Raw genomic sequence first — 20,654 nt, 5'->3', positions numbered from 1 at the left:
GTGACTTACCTATGCCACAAGCAGTGTGAGGTTGGCATGGCACCCTGAGGGGAGTACCATGTTGACTTAGTCATTTTCTCCCCAGCAGCACACACAAGCTGGCAAGCAGTGTGTCTGTGCTGAGTGAGGGGTCCCTAGGGTGGCATAAGACATGCTGCAGCCCTTAGAGACCTTCCCTGGCATCAGGGCCCTTGGTACCAGGGGTACCAGTTACAAGGGACTTACCTGGATGCCAGGGTTCTGCCAATTGTGGGAACAATGGTACATTTTAGGTGAAAGAACACTGGTGCTGGGGCCTGGTTAGGAGGGTCCCAGCACACTTCTCAGTCAAGTCAGCATCAATATTAGGCAAAAAGTTGTGGTAACTGCAACAGGGAGCCATTTCCTTACAACGACAATATGCCAAAAGTATCTCAGTGAGTACCCTCAGCATGAGGATAAGTTATATACACAAGATACATGTACACAAACCAAAATTATGCAGGTAATAGCAAGAAAAGTAATGCAGCAGTGTAAAATTACAGTAGATTGCAATAGGAGCACATAGGTATGGGGCAACACAAACCATATACTCCAAAAGTGGAATGCTAACCACGAATGGACCCCAAACCTATGTGAGCTTGTAGAGGGTCGCTGGGACTGTAAGAAAACAGTGAGGGTTAGAAAAATAGCCCACCCCAAGACCCTGAAAGGTAGGTGCAAAGTGCACCTACTTCCCCCAGAGAGAACAGAAGTCGTGATGGGGGATTCCACAGGAAGAACAAACACCAGCAATGCAAGAACAGTGGATTTCCGGACCTGAGTACCTGTAAGACAAGGGGACCAAGTCCAATAGCCGCGACAGTGTCAAGAGTGGGCAGGAGCCCAGGAAATGCCAGCTGAGGGTGCAAGGAAGCTGCCACCGGATGGAAGAAGCTCAAAGTTCTGCAAGAAAGAAGAGAGCTAGGGACTTCTCCTTTGGAAGACGGATGTCCCACGTCGCGATGAAGCTTGCAGAGGTGTTCCCACACAGAAAGACCGTAAACAAGACTTGCTAGGTGCAAGGGTCACGGTAGAGGTTTTTGGGTGCTGCTGTAGCCCAGGAGGGATCAGGATGTCGCCACTTGGAGGAGGAGACAGAGGGGGTTCCCAGCAAGTCAGGGAGCCCTCACAGAAGCAGGCAGCACCTGCACAAGTACCTGAACAGGCCCTTGGAAGAAAAGTGAACCAGAGTCCACCCGAAGTCACAAAATGGAGTCCCACAACGCCGGAGGACAACTCAGAAGTTTGTGCACTGCTAGTTAGACTGTCAGGGATCCAGCCTTGGCTGTGCACAAAGGAAATCCTGGAAGAGTGCACAGGAGCCAAAGCAGCTGCAAATCACGCAGTACCCAGCAATGCAGTCTAGCTTGGGGAGGCAAGGACTTACCTCCACCAAACTTGGACTGAAGAGTCACTGGACTGTGGGAGTCACTTGGGCAGAGTTGCTGAGTTCCAGAGACCAGGCTCGTCGTGCTGAGAGGGGACCCAGAGGACCAGTGATGCAGTCTTTTGGTGCCTGCGGTTGCAGGGGGAAGATTCCGTCGACCCACAGGAGATTTCTTCAGAGCTCCTGGTGCAGGGAGGAGGCAGGCTACCCCCAGAGCATGCACAATCTTGAAACATTCGAGAAAGCCGGCAGGATGAAGCGATACAAGGTTGCTAGTAGTCGTCTTGCTACTTTGTTGCGGTTTTGCAGGCGTCCTGAGCACTCAGCGGTCGATCCTTGGGTAGAAGGTGGAGGGGGAGATGCAGAGGAACTCTGATGAGCTCTTGCATTCGTTATCTGAAGAATTCCCCAAAGCAGAGACCCTAAATAGCCAGAAAAGGAGGTTTGGCTACCTAGGAAGGAGGATTGGCTACTAAGAGAGGTAAGTGCCTATCAGAAGGAGCCTCTGACGTCACCTGCTGGCACTGGCCACTCAGAGCAGTCCAGTGTGCCAGAAACACCTCTGTTTCCAAGATGGCAGAGGTCTGGGACACACTGGAGGAGCTCTGGGCACCTCCCCTGGGAGGTGCAGGTCAGGGGAGTGGTCACTCCCCTTTCCTTTGTCCAGTTTCGCGCCAGAGCAGGGCTGGGGGATCCCTGAACCGGCGTAGACTGGCTTATGCAGAGATGGGCACCATCTGTGCCCATCAAAGCATTTCCAGAGGCTGGGGGAGGCTACTCCTCCCCAGCCATCACACCTATTTCCAAAGGGAGAGGGTGCTACACCCTCTCTCAGAGGAAGTCCTTTGTTCTGGCTTCCTGGGCCAGGGCTGCCTGGACCCCAGGAGGGCAGAAACCTGTCTGAGGGGTTGGCAGCAGCAGCAGCTGCAGTGGAGACCCCGGAAAGGCAGTTTGGCAGTACCCGGGTTCTGTGCTAGAGACCCGGGGGATCATGGAATTGTCCCCCCAATGCCAGAATGGCATTGGGGTGACAATTCCATGATCTTAGACATGTTACATAGCCATGTTCGGAGTTACCATTGTGACGCTGTACATAGGTAGTGACCTATGTACAGTGCACGTGTGTAATGGTGTCCCGCACTCACAAAGTCTGGGGAATTTGCCCTGAACGATGTGGGGGCACCTTGGCTAGTGCCAGGGTGCCCACACACTAAGTAACTTTGCACCCAATTTTCACCAGGTGAAGGTTAGACATATAGGTGACTTATAAGTTACATAAGTACAGTGGTAAATGGCTGTGAAATAACGTGGACGTTATTTCATGCAGGCTGCAGTGGCAGGCCTGTGTAAGAATTGTCAGAGCTCCCTATGGGTGGCAAAAGAAATGCTGCAGCCCATAGGTATCTCCTGGAACCCCAATACCCTGGGTACCTCAGTACCATATACTAGGGAATTATATGGGTGTACCAGTATGCCAATGTGAATTGGTAAATTTAGTCACTAGCCTGTTAGTGACAAATTTGGAAAGCAGAGAGAGCATAACCACTGAGGTTCTGGTTAGCAGAGCCTCAGTGAGACAGTTAGGCATCACACAAGGAACACATACAGGGCACATACTTATGAGCACTGGGGCCCTGCCTGGCAGGGTCCCAGTGACTCATAGACTAAAACAACGTATATACAGTGAAATATGGGGGAAACATGCCAGGCAAGATGGTACTTTCCTACAGCTACTTTCTTGTGAAAAGCAAGGTTTAAAGGTCCTGAAGAAATTAAGACTGTCAGAGGCAGTGGCGTAACAAAGGCCCCACAGCCCCCGCGGTGTGGGGAGACCCCGAACTCCAGGTTGACCCCTCAGCACAATACCCTCACTTGACAGCTCCTGAGTGAGTCCAGAGTGGAGGTCCCTCCATTTACTGTGCAGTGGGCCCCCCTCAGTTTTGTTACGCCACTGGTCAGAGGCTGACCTGGCCTCAAGGCATGCTGGACCCATCCGAGTGGACTGACACTAGGGAACCTTAGCCAAGCATATGAGTTAGTAGGTATCTAGGCCAGGGTCTCAGACCTGAAGGGGACAGCACACAATGTTCTGCACGGAGGCAATGGAGACCCCAATTAGCATGATGCAGACTCTGGACAGTATCTTTAACCATATGTGCAAGAAGCCCTCAGCACTCTCATCGAACCCAGACCTTATCCGTGCAAGGATAGCCTGGAGCCTCTGTGACTATTCCGTACACGCCTCTTCAGAGCTCAGGTGGAAGCAACGCTGTGACTGCGCTTCACACAAAGTAGATGCGAGCCAGACCCTGGAAGCATTTCAACTGAAGAAGCTCTTGGAGTTACAGGCTATATAAACATTGGATTCTTTAATCCCTGTATAAACTGCATTTGTGATCCACCAAGTCACTGAGTATAAAGAAAAGATATTCACTGATTATAAAGAAAAGACATCAGAAAATGACTATTACAAGGTTATTACAGTAGAGTTCTGACATCACAATGCCTTCTGCCAGAGCTAGCAGCCAAGGTGAAAGGCATATCAGGTCACAGAGCATAATTAATGCAGCTGTTTAAAGCAACAACTGGAATGTTTCTTTTCTTTCTTCTGCTCTTTTCAATAGCTTACAATGACAGAAGCTATGCACTAAGGTTTTAAGTGATTTGTGGGAAAGTTGATGGTGTGACTATGTATTATATGGGGTAAAATAGCCCCTGCGTACATAAAGATATTTCAAGTCACCTTGAAGTTCATACCTTATAAACAAGCATTGGCAAAGCTAATAGGTCTTGCCTATGCAAGATCTATTGCCTTTGCCAATGTGTTTTAGCCATGCTGTACACTAGTAAGACTACTATTCAGCATGGCTAAAAGTTAATGTCGTAAAGGAGAATGATGTGTCATTGATTGGTGTGGCGTAGTGTCATGGACTAAGTAGAGTGTCCTAGAATGAAGTATTCAACTGACTCTAAAGGACAGTGGTCCCTTGAGTAAAATGCAACACCACTCCAATAAACAATGATATTAAAGTAGTGTAGGAAAGTGCCCCTCCACTTTTTTGCCTAGTGTTGATGCCAACTTTGATTGAAAGTGGATTGGGAACCTGCTAACCAGGCCCTAGCCCCAGTGTTCTTTTCCTAAAGCTGTACCTTTGTTTCCACAATTGGCACAACCCTGGCAAACGGTTAAGTCCCTTGTAAAAGGTACCCATGGTACCAAGGGCCCTGTGGCAAGGGAAGTTCTCTAAGGGCTGCAGCATGTATTATGCCACTATAGGAGACCCCTCACCTAGCACATACACACCGCCTTGCAGCTTGTGTGTGCTGGTGGGTAGAAAAAGACAAAGTCGACATGGCACCCCTCTCAGGGTGCCATGCCCTCAAATTACTGCCTGTGGCATAGGTAAGTCACCCCTCTAGCAGGCCTTACAGCCCTAAGGCAGGGTGCACTATACCCCAGGTGAGGGCATAGATGCATGAGCAATATGCCCCTACAGTGTCTAAGTCCATTCTTTGACATTGTAAGTGCACTTTAGTCCATATTGAGTATATGGTCTGGGAGTTTGTCACTATGCACTCCTCAGCTTCACTGAATACTGGGAAGTTTGGTATCAAACTTCTTAGCACAAAAACTCACACTGATGCCAGTGTGGGATTTATTGAAAAATGCACACAGAGGGCATCTTAGAGATGCCCCCTGTATGTTAGCCAAAGTGCCAGTGTAGGACTGACCGGGCTGTGCCACCCTGCCACACAACTCAGTTTCTGACCACATGGGGTGAGTGCCTTTGTGCACTCTGTGGTCAGAAACAAAGCCTGTCCTGGGTGGAGGTGCTCCACACCTCCCCCTGCAGGAACTGTAACACCTGGTGGAGAGCCTCAAAGGCTCAAGCCTTGGATTACAGTGCCCCAGGGCACTCCAGCTAGTGGAGATGCCCGCCCCCGGACAAAGCCCAACTTTTGGCGGCAAGCCCAGTGGGAAAATTAGGGAAAACAAGGAGGAGTGACTACCCCAGCCAGGACCACCCCTAAGGAGTCCAGAGCTGAGGTGACCCCCGCCCTGTAGAATCATCCATTCTAGGTTTGGATGACAGGGAACAATAGGATTAGGTTGTGCCCCTCTCCCCAAAGAGTGTGGGCACAAGGAGGGTGTAGCCACCGTCAGGGACAGTAGCCATTGGTTACTGCCCTCTGACCCCTAAAACGCCCCTAAATCTAGGGTTTAAGGGTCTCCCTGAACCCAGATCACCAGATTTCTGGTGACCTACGAGAAGAAGAAGGACTGCTTAGCTGAAACCCCCCAGCAGAGAAGAAGGAAGACGACAACTGCTTTGGCCCCAGCCCTACCGGCCTGTCTCCTGCTTCAAAGAACATGCAAAAGACTAGCGACGCGTCCAGTGGGACCAGCGACCTCTGCCCAGCTCCAGAGGACTGCCCTGCACCCAAAAGGACCAAGAACTCCAGAGGACAGCGGCTCTGATGGAGAAAAACCTACAACCAAGGACTCCCGCCTCGCTCTGGATGCGTGAGTCTTGACCCCTGTGCATCCGATGCCCATGGCCCATGTCCAGGTGGTCTACCCAGCAAGAGAGGGTCCCCAGGTGACTGCGAGCAAGTGCCCACCCTGGGTTGACCCCTCCACGACGACGCCTGCAGAGGGAATCCCGAGGATCCCCCTGACCGCTAAGCTCTGGATAAAGATATCCGACGCCTATAGACACACTGCACCCGCAGCACCCAGGCCTTGGAGAACCTGACCCTCGGTGCCTCTACACTCAGCAGGCATCCCTCCTTCCTGTCCGACTGGTGGTGTGCCTGAGACACCCCCCTGGTCCTCGCCTGCAGCCTCTGAGTGACCCCTGGGGTCACCTCATAGACCAGCATTGAAAACCCGATGCACCCTGCACCCGGCTGCCCCTGTGCCTGCTGAGGGTGTGTGTTGGGTGCCTACTTGTGGCCCCTTCAGTGCTCTTCTAATACCCCCTGGTCTGCCCTCCGAGCCGGGGGTACTTACCTGCAGGCAGGCCTGATTCCGAGTACCCTCTGTCTCCTTTACGAACCCACATTAAAATTGCTCAACTTTGACCTCTGCACCCGACCGGCCCTGTGTTGCTGGTGGTGGGTGTTTGAGGTTAACTTGAACCCCAACCGGTGAACTTCCTAAAACCCAGAGACTGAAACTGTAAGTGTTGTACTTTCCTGTAAACCGAACAAAAATTTCTTCACCCAAGGAACTGTTTCTGAAAATTGCACTGTGTCCATTTTTAAAACAGATAATTGCCAATATTTCCAAAACTGTATTATTTACCGATTTCAAACAAAGTACTGTTGATACCTGTGTGAAATACGAACCTTATAAAGTGCTTACCTGCAATTTGAATCTTGTGGCTTTAAAAATAAATTAAGAAAATATATTTTTGCTACATAAAAACCATTGGTCTGGAGTTAAGTCATTGGGTGTGTGCTTCTTCTATTGTCTGTGTGCGTACAAGAAATGCTTTGCACTACCCGCTGATAAGCCTAACTGCTTGACCACACTACCACAAAAGAGAGCATTAGTCTTATCTACTTTAGCTTCTGTTAAGCGTATGGGGAACCCCTGGACTCTGTGCACACTATATCCCATTTTGATATAGTATATACAGAGCCAGCTTCCTACAAGTAGTATCCAAATGGAAGGTGTTGTGCATTTATTCAATCAAAATATAATAGACCAAATGTAGCTGGAAAACATCAACATGGAAAATCGAGAAAGACTTTAGTATTCGGGCATTACACAAGTTATCTGGATGACCCAATGTCACCAATTGCAAGAAAAATTTGAAAAGTATCCCGTATAGCACAGTGGTTAACATCCACAATAATGATTTACAAGTTTTCATACACTGGCTTTTACATCAATGACTCAAATAATGAATCAAGAAGTCATTAGCTCATAGTACATATGCTTATGCCAACTTATATGCAATATCACAAATTAAGGTCAAGGTACTTTGGCCGACGACATTTCGATCCCCTAGACAAGTATCAGGATCATCCTCAGCCTTAGTTAAGCCTGAGATAAAAGGGTTACCGAGTGCTTGTAGCCAAAAAGGCCAAGATGAATCTGACTCACGTCTCACACGAGTGAGAAGGCAATCAATGGAGATCTGAATCTCTAATCAAGCGCCAATGCCATAAAACACTGTCAGAGTGTAGTAGAGTGTCGTAGAGTGGAGTGGCAGAGTGTCGTAGAGTGGAAAGGCATAAAAAAGAGTGAAGTGGCATAGAGTGATGTAAAGTAACGTGAAGTGGCGTAGAGAGAGTTGAGTAGAGTGTTGTTGAGCATAGTACATTGTTGTATAGTGAAGTGGCATAGAGGGTTGTGGAGTGGCGTGGAGTAGAGTATTGTAGATTGAAGTGGCATAGAGTGGAGTAAAGTGGAACAGAGTGACATACAGGGAGTTGTGTAGGGAGTTACAGAGTGGAGAAAGTGTTAGAGTTTAACGGAATAGAGTGTCAGAGTCTAGTATCATGGAGTGTAATCTCAGAGTGAAGTGTCATAGTGTGGAGTTGAGTGGTCTAGAGTAAAGTGGCATAGAGTGCAGTGGTGCAAAGTTGATTGGTGTAGAGTAAAGTGTAGAGTGCATTGGTTTTGAGTAGAGTGGTGTAGAGTGCCCTGTTTTAGAGTAGAGTGCTGTAGTGTAGAGTGGTGAAGAGTAGAGGGGTGCAGAGTGGAGTGGCACAGCATAGATTAAAGTGGTGCAGAGTGCTGTGTCATAGAATGATGCGGTGCATGGCAGAGTGGAGTGGTACAAGGTAGAGTAGACTGGTGTAGAGTGCAGTGGTAGAGTGCAGTGTTGCAAAGTAGAGTGTAGTGGCATAGAGAGCATTGGTTTAGAGTGCAGCAGAGTGACATAAAGTTGAGCGGTGCGAGTAGAGTGCTGTGGTGCACAGTAGAGAGGAGTATAGTTCAGTGGCAGAGTGCAGTGTTGCAGAGTAGAGTGTCATAAAGGGCAGTGGTGTAGAGTAGAGTGGCCTAGAATGCATTGGTATAGAGTGATGCAGAGTAGAGAAGAGTGGCGAAGAGTACAGTGGTGCAGAGTACAATAGAGTGGCAAAGAGTGCAGTGGCATAGAGTAGATTGTTGCAGAGTAGAGTATAAGGGTGAAGAGTAGAGTGTTGAAGAGTAAAGCTTAGTGATGTAGAGCGCTGTGCCATAGAGTGATGCGGTGCATGTAGAGTGCAGTGGTGGAGTGCAGTGATGCAGAGTAGAGTGGCGTAGAGTGTGATGGCATATAGTACATTGGTGTAGAGTACAGTAGAGTAGCATAAAGTTGAGCGGTGCGAGTAGAGTGCCGTGCTGCAGAGTAGAGAGGAGTATAGTTCAGTGGCAGAGGGCTGTGTTGCAGAGTAGAGTGTCATAAAATGCAGTGGTGTATAGTAGAGTGCCATAGAATGCATTGGTGTAGAGTGCTGTGACGTAGAGAGGTGCAGAGTAGAATAGAGTGACACAGAGTGCAGTGGCATAGAGTAGATTACTGCAGAGTAGAGTATAGTGGTAAAGAGTAGAGTGTTGCAGAGTACTGCACAGTGACGTAGAAAGCAGTAGCATAGGGTGGTGCAGAGCAGACTGGAGTGGCGCAGGGTACATTGGAGTGGTGCAGAGTAGAATAGAGTGGTATAGAGTGCAGTGGCATAGAGTAGATTGCTGCACAGTAGAGTATAGTGGTGAAGAGTAAAGTGTTGCAGAGTAGAGCATAGTGATGTAGAGTGCAGTAGCATAGAGTGGTGCAAAGCAGATTAGAGTGGTGCAGGGTACATTGGAGTGGTGCAGGGTACATTGGACTGGCATAGCGTAGAGTGGAGTTGCATAGATTGCAGTGGCATAGAGTAGATGGTTTCAAAGTAGAGTGAAGTGTTCTAGAGTGGAGTGGTGTAGAGTAGATTAGAGTGCAGTGGTGCAGAAAAGAGTGCAGTGGGGCAGAGTACAGTGGCATTGAGTGCAGTGGTGCAGAGTAGAGTGGCGTGGAGTTCAGTGGCGGAGAGTACAATGTTGCAGATTAGGGGGTTGTAGAGTACAGTGGTGTATTGCAGAGTGCCATGGAGTGCATTGACATGGAGTGCATTGGCATAGAGTGCTGTGGTGCAGAGTACAGTGGCATAGAAAGCAGTGACATAGAGTGCTGTGGTGCAGAGTAGATTGGCATAGAGTGCAGTGGCATAGAGTGCATTGGTTTTGAGTAAAGTGGTGGAGATTGCACTGGCAAAGTGCAGGGATGTAGTGTACATTGGTTAGAGTAGAATAGCATAGATTGCAGTGGTGTAGTGCAGAGTGCTGTAGAGCAGAGTGGTGTAGAGTGCAGTGCTACAGCATAGATTGCAGTGGTGTAGAGTAGCACAGAGTGGAGAAAAGTGGTGTAGGGTGCAGTGGCATAGGGAAAATTGTTTCAGAGCAGAGTAAAGTAAAGATAGAGAAAATATAATATGCTTAAGTATGTAACAATAACAACAACATAAATAATAACGCTCGGCATAACAGCCCAAGATGAAATATGGCTTCTCCCTGTTAGCCACGCTGTAATCAAACCTTTCATTACCTAGATAAAAAAACATTAGCATAAATGATAGAAAAAGATACCTTTCTAATAGCTAAATTGTGTAGTGTGAAAAGGTCAAATCTGGGCTCAATCTCGACTTCCCTGTTTCACCAACTGGTGTGATCTTAGGCAAATACAAATATTGTGTTTCGCAGAGTCTCCTCTCTAGTCTGCAGGTGTCAGGCCGAGTGGGACTCTGTTTCCTCTTTAGATCTTCCTCATTGTCATGCGGCTCCTCTTTAAGGGGCAGGTGATGCAGACAGTATTCATCAAAAGCTCCTTTCTCCTCCTCGCTCCATTTGTTCTCATGTGCACCCTTAGGCCCTGGTTTATACTTTTTGGTGCAAAACTGACCTAACGCAGTTTTGCACCAAAATGTTTAGCACCGGCTTGCACCATTTATGTGCACCAGCCGGGCATCAGATTTATAGAATGGTGCAAGCCGGTGCAAAGGGTAGGCTAGCGTAAAGAAAAATGACCTTAGTCAGGTGGGGCTGGCGGTATGGAAGAAGGGGGTTTTGCACTAAAAAATGACATTAGGCAGGTTAGAGAAGAAAAAAAAATTACTCTAACCTGCCTAGAGTCATTTTCTGACGCAAAACCATCCATACCACATGGCTCCTGTCTTAGGAAAGACAGGAGTCATGCCCACCACCTGTGAGAAAGTAGCCTCTTTCTAGCCTTGTTACCCCAACTTCTGGCCTGTTTCTGAGTATATGTCAGGGTGTTTTCACTGTCTCACTGGGATCCTGCTAGCCAGGGCCCAGTGCTCATAGTGAAAACCCTATGTTGTCAGTATGTTTGTTATGTGTCACTGGGACCCTGCTAGCCAGGACCCCAGTGCTCATATGTTTGTGGCCTATATGTATGTGTTCCCTGTGTGATGCCTAACTGTCTCACTGAAGCTCTGCTAACCAGAACCTCAGTGGTTATGCTCTCTCTGCTTTCCACATTTGTCACTAACAGGCTAGTGACTAAATTTACCAATTCACATTGGCATACTGGTACACCCATATAATTCCCTAGTATATGGTACTGAGGTACCCAGGGTATTGGGGTTCTAGGAGATCCCTATGGGCTGCAGCATTTCTTTTCCAACCCATAGGGAGCTCTGACAATTCTTACACAGGCCTGCCACTGCAGCCTGCGTGAAATAACGTCCACGTTATTTAACAGCCATTTACCACTGCACTTAAGTAACTTATAAGTCACCTATATATCTAACCTTCACCTGGTGAAGGTTGGGTGCAAAGTTACTAGCCAAGGTGCCCCCACATCGTTCAGGGCAAATTTCCCGGACATTGTGAGTGCGGGGACACCATTACACATGTGCACTGTACATAGGTCACTACCTATGTACAGCGTCACAATGGTAACTCCGAACATGGCCATGTAACATGTCTAAGATCATGGAATTGTCACCCCAATGCAATTCTGGCATTGTGGGGACAATTCCATGATCCCCCGGGTCTCTAGCACAGAACCCGGGTACTGCCAAACTGCCTTTTCAGGGGTTGCACTGCAGATGCTGCTGCTGCCAACCCCTTAGACAGGTTTCTGCCCCCCTGGGGTCCAGGCAGCCCTGGCCCAGGAAGGCAGAACAAAGGATTTCCTCTCAGAGAGGGTGTTACACCTTCTCCCTTTGGAAATAGGTGTGATGGGCAGGGGAGGAGTAGCCTCCCCCAGCCTCTGGAAATGCTTTGACGGGTACAGATGGTGCCCATCTCTGCATAATCCAGTCTACACCAGTTCAGAGATCCCCTAGCCCTGCTCTGGCGCGAAACTGGACAAAGGAAAGGGGAGTGACCACTCCCCTGAGCTGCACCTCCCAGGGGAGGTGCCCAGAGCTCCTCCAGTGTGTCCCAGACCTCTGCCATCTTGGATTCAGAAGTGTTGGGGGCACACTGGACTGCTCTGAGTGGCCAGTGCCAGCAGGTGACGTCAGAGACCCCCTCTGATAGGCTCTTACCTTTCTTGGTAGCCAATCCTCCTTTCTCGGTAGCCAAACCTCCTTTTCTGGCTATTTAGGGTCTCTCCTCTGGGGAATTCTTCAGATAATGAAAGCAAGAGCTCACCAGAGTTCCTCTGCATCTCCCTCTTCGACTTCTGCCAAGGATCGACCGCTGACTGCTCCAGGACACCTGCAATACCGCAAAAATGTAGCAAGACGACTACCAGCAACATTGTAGCGCCTCATTCTGCCGGCTTTCTCGACTGTTTCCTGGTGGTGCATGCTCTGGGGGTAGCCTGCCTCCTTCTTGCACCTTGAGCTCTGAGGAAATCTCCCATGGGTCGACGGAATCTTCCCCCTCCAACCGCAGGCAACAAAAGACTGCATCACTGGTCCTTGGGGTCCCCTCTCAGCATGACGAGTGTGGTCCCTGGAACTCAGCAACTCTGTCCAAGTGACTCCCACAGTCCAGTGACTCTTCAGTCCAAGTTTGGTGGAGGTAAGTCCTTCCTCCCCACACTAGACTGCATTGCTGGGTACCGCGTGATTTGCAGCTGCTCCGGCTCCTGTGCACTCTTCCAGGATTTCCTTTGTGCACAGCCAAGCCTGGGTCCCCGACACTCTAACCTGCAGTGCACAACCTTCTGAGTTGCCCTCCGGCGTCGTTTGACTCCCCTTTGTGACTTTGCATGGACTCCGGTTCACTTTTCTTCTAAGGGCCTGTTCAGGTACTTCTGCGGGTGCTGCCTGCTTCTGTGAGGGCTCCATGACTTGCTGGGCACCCCCTCTGTCTCCTCATCCAAGTGGCGACATCCTGGTCCCTCCTGGGACACAGCAGCATCCAAAAACCCTAACTGCGACCCTTGCCGCTAGCAAGGCTTGTTTGCTGTCTTTCTGCGAGGGAACACCTCTGCAAGCTTCTTCACAACGTGGGGCATCCATCCTCCAAAGGGGAAGTTCCTAGTCCTCTTCGTTCCTGCAAAACACCAAGCTTCTTCCACCCAGTGGCAGATTCCTTGCAAACTCAGCTGGCATTTCCTGGGCTCCTGCCCATTCTCGACACTGTTGCGACTCTTGGACTTGGCCCCCTTGTCTAACAGGTACTCAGGTCCGGAAATCCACTGTTGTTGCATTGCTGGTGTTGGTTTTCCTTGCAGAATCCCCCTATCACGACTTCTGTGCTCTCTGGGGGTTGTTGGTGCACTTTACACCTACCTTTCAGGGTCTTGGGGTGGGCTATTTCTCAGCCTCATACTGAGGGTACTCACTGAGATACTTTTGGCATTTTGTCATAAAAATAAAGTACCTTTATTTTTAGTATATCTGTGTATTGTGTTTCTTATGATATTGTGCATATGACACCAGTGGTATAGTAGGAGCTTTGCATGTCTCCTGCTTTGCCATAGCTACCTTCTATCAGCCTAAGCTGCTAGAAACACCTTTTCTACACTAATAAGGGATAACTGGACCTGGCACAAGGTGTAAGTACCTCTGGTACCCACTACAAGTCAGGCCAGCCTCCTACACCACCCCAATTGCCAGCACAGGGGACCAGGGTCCCCTGGGCATGGCCATTGCACCCAGTGCCATGTAGGGGGCCCATTTCAGGGCCCCCAATGCCACTTAAAAAAAAATACTTACCTCCCCAGGCCCCAGGGACACCCGCACCCACACCAGAGGGACAGCAGAGGATGGGGGACCCCATCCCAGGTAAGTAAAGGTTACTTACCTGGGATGGGGTCCCCCATCCTCTGCTGTCCCTCTGGTGTGGGTGGGGGTGTCCCTGGGACCTGGGGAGGACACCTGCGGGCTTATTCCATGGTGTTCTACCATGGAAATAGGCCCACAGGTCCCCTAACGCCTGCCCTGACCCAGGCGTTTTTGACCCCTACATCCCTTCGAGCGTGATTTTTGCACGGGAGGATAAATAAGGCGCTAGGGCTTTAGAGTAATTTTTTGCCCGGGAACGCCTACCTTGCATCTCATTGACGCAAGGTAGTTTTCCGCAGCCAAAAAATGACTTTAACTCCAATATTTTGGCGTTAGACATGTCTAGTGCGAAAATATAAATATGGAGTTAAGTTTTTTACTGGATTTGCGTAAAAAAACGATGCAAATCCGGCACAAACAGAGTATAAATATGCTGCTTAATGCCCACAGCTGTAAACAGGACAAACAAAAGGGCAGAGGGTGTAGGCGCCTCCTGACTCACCTTCATTCTGTAACCGTCAGATTGGAGGCAGGTCAGTGCAGGGCTATTATAAGTAGCGCTTTTGCGCGCTATTGGCCCTGTGAATAATAGAAGTGAGAGTGGAAATTCTTTTGTCACCTTGTCCCCCCCACCCTTGTCCCCCGTGTCCCCCACCCTCCAAAATCTGGGGGGGGATACATCCCCCGCATCTCCCACACTTCCTACGCCCATGTAACACGGTGCTCTCTGTGTGCCCGGGACTCTCTACAGACCACACACAGGAGTCCACTGTCGGTTTCACAGAAGAGCTGCAGCCTCTCCCCCTGCTCCTCGCACAGACTTCCAGGCGCTTACAAGTGTCAGTTCTCTTACCTTGTACTCCTGCTCTGCTTCCTTCATGGGGGTCACACGGTGCTCTCTGTGTGCCCGGGACTCTCTACAGACCACACACAGGAGTCCACAGTCAGTTTCACAGAAGAGCTGCAGCCTCTCCCCGTGCTCCTCACACAGACCTTCTGTGGCAGGCCCTCTGGGCGCTATATCCAGTTTTGTCACCATTTCTACCATATTTGATAATCTCTTACTCGGCTTCAGTTCCTTCTCCAGGTCCAGCCTCTCTCTGCACTCCGGGCACCATTTCTCTAAGTCCTCGCTGGCCTTGAATCTTGTGACACAAGTGAGACAGAAGCTGTGTCCGCAGTCCAGGGTCACGGGGTCAGTGAACAGCTCCTTGCAGATGGAGCAGGTGGCCTCTTCTAGGAGCTCGGCCCTGGGGTCTGCAGCCGCCATGTCTGTCCCGAGAGGGTCAGGTCCTCTCCCTCTGACAGGAATATCTTATCAGCACCAGTGTAAGGTGTGTCCCGCTCACGGCAACCTTTGGTCTCATCACGTCACCGCCTGACACAGGTGATGAGCTGCTCATTACTAGAAATAGTGCAGGTGGCATCGTCCTCGGTGCCTGCTGCACACAGAGACTTCAGGAGTAAAACAACAGAAGAGAGAGAGGTTGTATGTGACACCCTCATGTGACTGCTGCACACAGTGACTTCAAGAGTAAAACATCAGAGGTGAGGAAGGTTGTGTATGACACCCTCAGGTCAGTGCTACACATGGTGACTTCAAAGTGACATCCCTAGAGCTGAGTTTGAGGGGGCACATAAAGGGGCACAGAGAGAATTGATTGGGCCACCTACAATTGGCATACTTGAAGACTGTCTAACACGTGTGTGTGTTTGCATGTGTGTTTGTGTGTCGGTGTAACATAACCCATTTCTTCCCAGTTAATACTTCAACTTTTCTCCCTTCCATTCTCTCATTTCCTTTTTCTTTCACTTTCTTTATTTGATTTTTCTTTTCTGTCTTTTCTATCTTTCCTTCTTTCATTTTCTTCCTCTCAATTTGTTTTTGTAATACAATCCCATCTTCATTTTCTCTACATCTCACTTTTTCCTTTCTTTGTCCCCCTTCCGTCTACTCTCTGAGTACATTTATGTATTTGTTTCAGTGCTAGGGCCGTACATAAAATATGATGCAGATGGAATTTAAAGCATTTTAGTGACCAGTTGTAGGAGGCTGGCCTGGCTTGTAGTGGGTACCAAGGGGTACTCACACTCTGTACCAGGTCCAGTTATCCCTTATTAATGAGGAAGAGGTGTTTCTAGCAGCTTAGGCTGAACTAGGAGACATGCAAAGCTCCTACTATACCACTGGTGTCATATTCACAATATCATAAGAAAACACAATACACAGATATACTCAAAATAAAGGTACTTTATTTTTATGACAATATGCCAAAAGTATCTCAGTGAGTACCCTCAGGATGAGGATCAGATATATACACAAGATATATGTACACAATACCAAACATATGCAGTAATAGCAAAAGGAAGTAATGCAAGCAGTGTAAAGTTACAGTAGATTGCAATAGGAGCACATAGGTATAGGGGCAACACAAACCATATACTCCAAAAGTGGAATGCGTACCACGAATGGACCCCAAACCTATGTGAGCTTGTAGAGGGTCGCTGGGACTGTAAGAAAACAGTGAGGGTTAGAAAAATTGCCCACCCCAAGACCCTGTAAGGTAGGTGTAAAGTGCACCTACAACCCCCAGAGAGCACATAAGTCGTGATAGGGGGATTCTGCAAGGAAGACTAACACCAGCAATGCAACAACAGTGACCTATATGTAGTGCACGCGTGTAATGGTGTCCCCGCACTCACAAAGTCCGGGGAATTGGCCCTGAACAATGTGGGGGCACCTTGGCTAGTGCCAGGGTGCCCACATACTAAGTAACTTAGCACCCAACCTTTACCAGGTAAAGGTTAGACATATAGGTGACTTATAAGTTACTTAAGTGCAGTGTAAAATGGCTGTGAAATAACGTGGACGTTATTTCACTCAGGCTGCAGTGGCAGGCCTGTGTAAGAATTGTCAGAGCTCCCTATGGGTGGCAAAAGAAATGCTGCAGCCCATAGGGATCTCCTGGAACCCCAATACCCTGGGTACCTCAGTACCATATACTAGGGAATTAAAAGGGTGTTCCAGTATGCCAATGTAAATTGGTAAAATTGGTCACTAGCCTGTTAGTGACAATTTGAAAGAAATTAGAGAGCATAACCACTGAGGTTCTGATTAGCAGAGCCTCAGTGAGACAGTTAGTCATAACAGAGGTAACACATACAGGGCACACTTATGAGCACTGGGGCCCTGGCTGGCAGGGTCCCAGTGACACATACAACTAAAACAACATATATACAGTGAAATATGGGGGTAACATGCCAGGCAAGATGGTACTTTCCTACATATACTATTGACATCGATTTTAAACCCTATAATATCCTTGAACTCAGACTTTTAGATTCACTCATCCATTGCACGCCATATCTATATATGGAGAAATTTTAAAGGCATGGCATCTGGCCTTTATTCTTTACTAATTTAGAAATCTTTTTCAGATAATACATCCAAAGGTCTGCAATCTTGGTGGTCTACACGACTTAACATTACCTATAAAGATAAAGATTGGGCTAAACTTTTAGAGAATTAAAATAAAGGGCTCCGTGATGTAAGGTTGAAATTTAATTACTTCAAAATTCTGCATAGATGGCATTGGTCACCTTCGAAACTTTACTCTGCTAAACTTAGTAAAGACTCCAATTGTTGGAGATGTGACCAGGCCAATTGTGATATTGTTCATATCCTATGGGACTGTACTGCACTCCAACCATTCTGGATACAAATATCACAATATTTAAGGAAAGTGATTCCCAATATCTCCCCACACTCACCTCGCCTATTTTTACTACACGATACCCATGGTCTAGGCATGCTTTCTTCACACTTATTCAGATGGCTCTCTACTGCAATTAGTGTACCCAAAGGAAATATACTGTGTTTTTGGAAATCTAGGGGGTCATTACAAGCCTGGCGGACGGTGTTAAAGGTGCGGCAATACCGCAAACAGGCCGGCGGACAAAAAAAGGGAATTATGACCCTGGCGGAAACCACCAACAAATACAGCCACTTTAACACACCGCCCGCCACGGCGGTACAGACAAGCAGCGCGGTGGTCACAGCCAACAGACAGGCGGAAGACAATGTACCGCCCATAGTATCACAACCTACCAATCCACCACCTTTTCCGGGGCGGATTCACCGTGGTTAAAAACACGGCGGAAACAGTTACTGCAATGGGAAAACGCTAACCTGAACACATCCACGAGGAAGCAGGACTCCATGGAGCCGGAATTACACATTCTACCGGCCCTTGTATTCCTACTCATCTACGAAGAGCAACGCCGGCGCGGGCGAAGACAACGGTGAGTACTGCACCTACGACATAGGGGAGGGGGGAGGCAAAAGTTAGGGGGACACGCAACACCCCCACCCCCACCCTCGCATATTTCAACACACACACCAATGCATTTACAAAAATCACAGTAACAACCCACAATCCCCCCGGAAGAATGCAAAGACAAAACGAAATCAGTTCAAACATTGTAATGTATCAATATACATGTTTAAAAAATATACAGATATATTATAAAATCATTAAAAAATATATACATTACGAGAAGTAGTGCTGATATGCACATATCAATGTCCATGCACCACTAGTCCAAAAATGCATGGGCGAGGCCCACAAAAGATACCTGTCCACTATAGGAGAGAACACTGCTGGGGCATCAGATAGAAATACTACAGGCACCTCAGGGGGAAGGGAAGGGGGGGCACCTCAGCCGGATGAGTGCAAAGCCAGATCCACGACGGGGCTCCATGCCCATTGATGTATCCTGGGGAGTGCAAAGACGCAGTCTCTCAAGTCTCTACAGTGGGTGGTTTGCCCACTGTGCCATCCTGGGGAGTGCAAAGCCACAGTCTCTCAAGTCTCTACAGTGGGTGGGTTGCCCACTGTTCCATCCTGGGGAGTGCAAAGCCACAGTCTCTCAAGTCTCTCCAGTGGGTGGTTTGCCCACTGCCATATCCTGGGGAGTGCAAAGCCACAGTCTCTCAAGTCTCTACAGTGGGTGGGTTGCCCACTGTTCCATCCTGGGGAGTGCAAAGCCACAGTCTCTCAAGTCTCTACAGTGGGTGGTTTGCCCACTGTTCCATCCTGGGGAGTGCAAAGCCACAGTCTCTCAAGTCTCTACAGTGGTTAGTTTGCCCACTATTCCATCCTGGGGAGTGCAAAGCCACAGTCTCTCAAGTCTCTACAGTGGGTGGTTTGCCCACTGTGCCATCCTGGGGAGTGCAAAGCCACAGTCTCTCAAGTCTCTACAGTGGTTGGTTTGCCCACTGTTCCATCCTGGGGAGTGCAAAGCCACAGTTTCGCAAGTAGATAACAGCCTCCACTGGCTCTGGAGGGGGACTGGTGCCCAGACTGGATTAGTCTCCCCGTGAAAGTTCCTGTCCCGTCACTGTCCCAGCTGCACATGGGATGACGATGCTTGATGTGGCGGTCTTTTCATTCTTCCCCGGTGCATGCCCTGTTCAGCGGTGCTTTGCCGTGGCGGTCTCTGGACTGTTCAGCGGTGCTGTGCCATGGCGGTCTCTGGACTGTTCAGCGGTGCTGTGCCTTGGCGGTCTCTGGACTGTTCAGCGGTGCTTTGCCATGGCGGTCTCTGGACTGTCCAGCGGTGCTTTGCCATGGCGGTCTCTGGACTGTTCAGCGGTGCTTTGTCATGGCGGTCTCTGGACTGTTCAGCGGTGCTTTGCCATGGCGGTCTCTGGACTGTTCAGCGGTGCTTTGCCATGGCGGTTCAGGACTGTTCAGCGGTGCTTTGCCATGGCGGTTCAGGACTGTTCAGCGGTGCTTTGCCATGGCAGTTCAGGACTGTTCAGCGGTGCTTTGCCATGGCGGTCTCTGGACTGTTCAGCGGTGCTTTGCCATGGCGGTTCAGGACTGTTCAGCGGTGCTTTGCCATGGCGTTTCTGGAACGGGCATTGGTGTGTGGCATGACGTTCCCTGGACTGGACATTGGGGTGTGGCATGACGTTCCGTCATTGCCCAGCGGGGCTGTGGCAGCCGGGGCCCTCCTGAGCACTGACTCCGGCGGTGGTCTACTGACCAGTGACGATACTTGGGCCCTCTTGGGCTCTGACTCTCGCGGTGGTCTCCTGACCAATGACGATACTTGGGCCCTCCTGGGCACTGACTCCGGCGGTGGCAGTGGTCTCCTGACCAGTGACGATACTTGGGCCCTCCTGGGCACTGACTCCAGCGGTGGTCTCCGGACCAGTGACGATACTTGGGCCCTCCTGGGCACTGACTCTGGCGGTGGTCTCCGGACCAGTGACGATACTTGGGCCCTCCTGGGCACTGACTCCAGCGGTGGCGGTGGTCTCCTGACCAGTGACGATACTTGGGCCCTCCTGGGCACTGACTCCGGCGGTGGTCTCCTGACCAGTGACGATACTTGGGCCCTCCTGGGCACTGACTCCGGCGGTGGTCTCCTGACCAGTGACGATACTTGGGCCCTCCTGGGCACTGACTCTGGCAGTGGTCTCCGGACCAGTGACGATACTTGGGCCCTCCTGGGCAATGACTCTGGCGGTGGCAGTGGTCTCCGGACCAGTGACGATACTTGGGCCCTCCTGGGCAATGACTCTGGCGGCGGTCTCCGGACCACTGACGATGGTGCTGGCGGTGGCGTCCAGGCCGCCGGGAAGGATGCCGCCCTTCTCCGCCGTGATGCTCACAACAGGCTGTGCAGACTTCCTCTGGCCCTTCCCCACCTTTGGAGGAGTCACAGCTGACTCTGCAATCCCCCTGGGACCCCTGTGAGTTGTTGTGCCTCCAGGAGTCTTCACAGGGTCCCGTCGGCCACTTTCCAATTTCAGAGCCTTTACAGGGCGTGGGCTGCCAGTGCCTTGGCTCCGGGTCATACTGCCTGCCCTTTTGGCCGGTGCACTCCACACACCTTGAACAGGCACCACTGGTATTGGAGGCTTTTTGGCTGAGGCGCTACGACGGGACTAATGAATTGGAGGAGGGTGGGGGCTAAAAGGTCAACTTTACAGAGG

At 49.8% G+C, this 20,654-nt stretch overlaps 1 protein-coding gene across 1 annotated transcript in view; it reads right to left on the bottom strand.

Moving 5' to 3' along the window:
- The window catches only part of LOC138278981 (E3 ubiquitin-protein ligase TRIM11-like), a 121,031-nt gene extending 106,107 nt beyond the window's left edge, over positions 1–14,924 (bottom strand). Inside the window, exon 1 of the mRNA XM_069219364.1 lies at positions 14,502–14,924. Coding sequence (XP_069075465.1) covers positions 14,502–14,918 — 417 coding nt within the window. The 5' untranslated portion in view covers positions 14,919–14,924. The remainder of the gene's footprint in view (positions 1–14,501) is intronic.
- Between the last annotated feature and the right edge of the window lie 5,730 nt (positions 14,925–20,654).

Source organism: Pleurodeles waltl, chromosome 2_2, assembly GCF_031143425.1.
Source record: "Pleurodeles waltl isolate 20211129_DDA chromosome 2_2, aPleWal1.hap1.20221129, whole genome shotgun sequence".
In the NCBI taxonomy this organism is placed as follows: Eukaryota; Metazoa; Chordata; class Amphibia; order Caudata; family Salamandridae; genus Pleurodeles; species Pleurodeles waltl.
The sequence above is the reverse complement of the archived record's forward strand: the minus strand, read 5'-3'. Positions and strand labels throughout refer to the sequence as shown.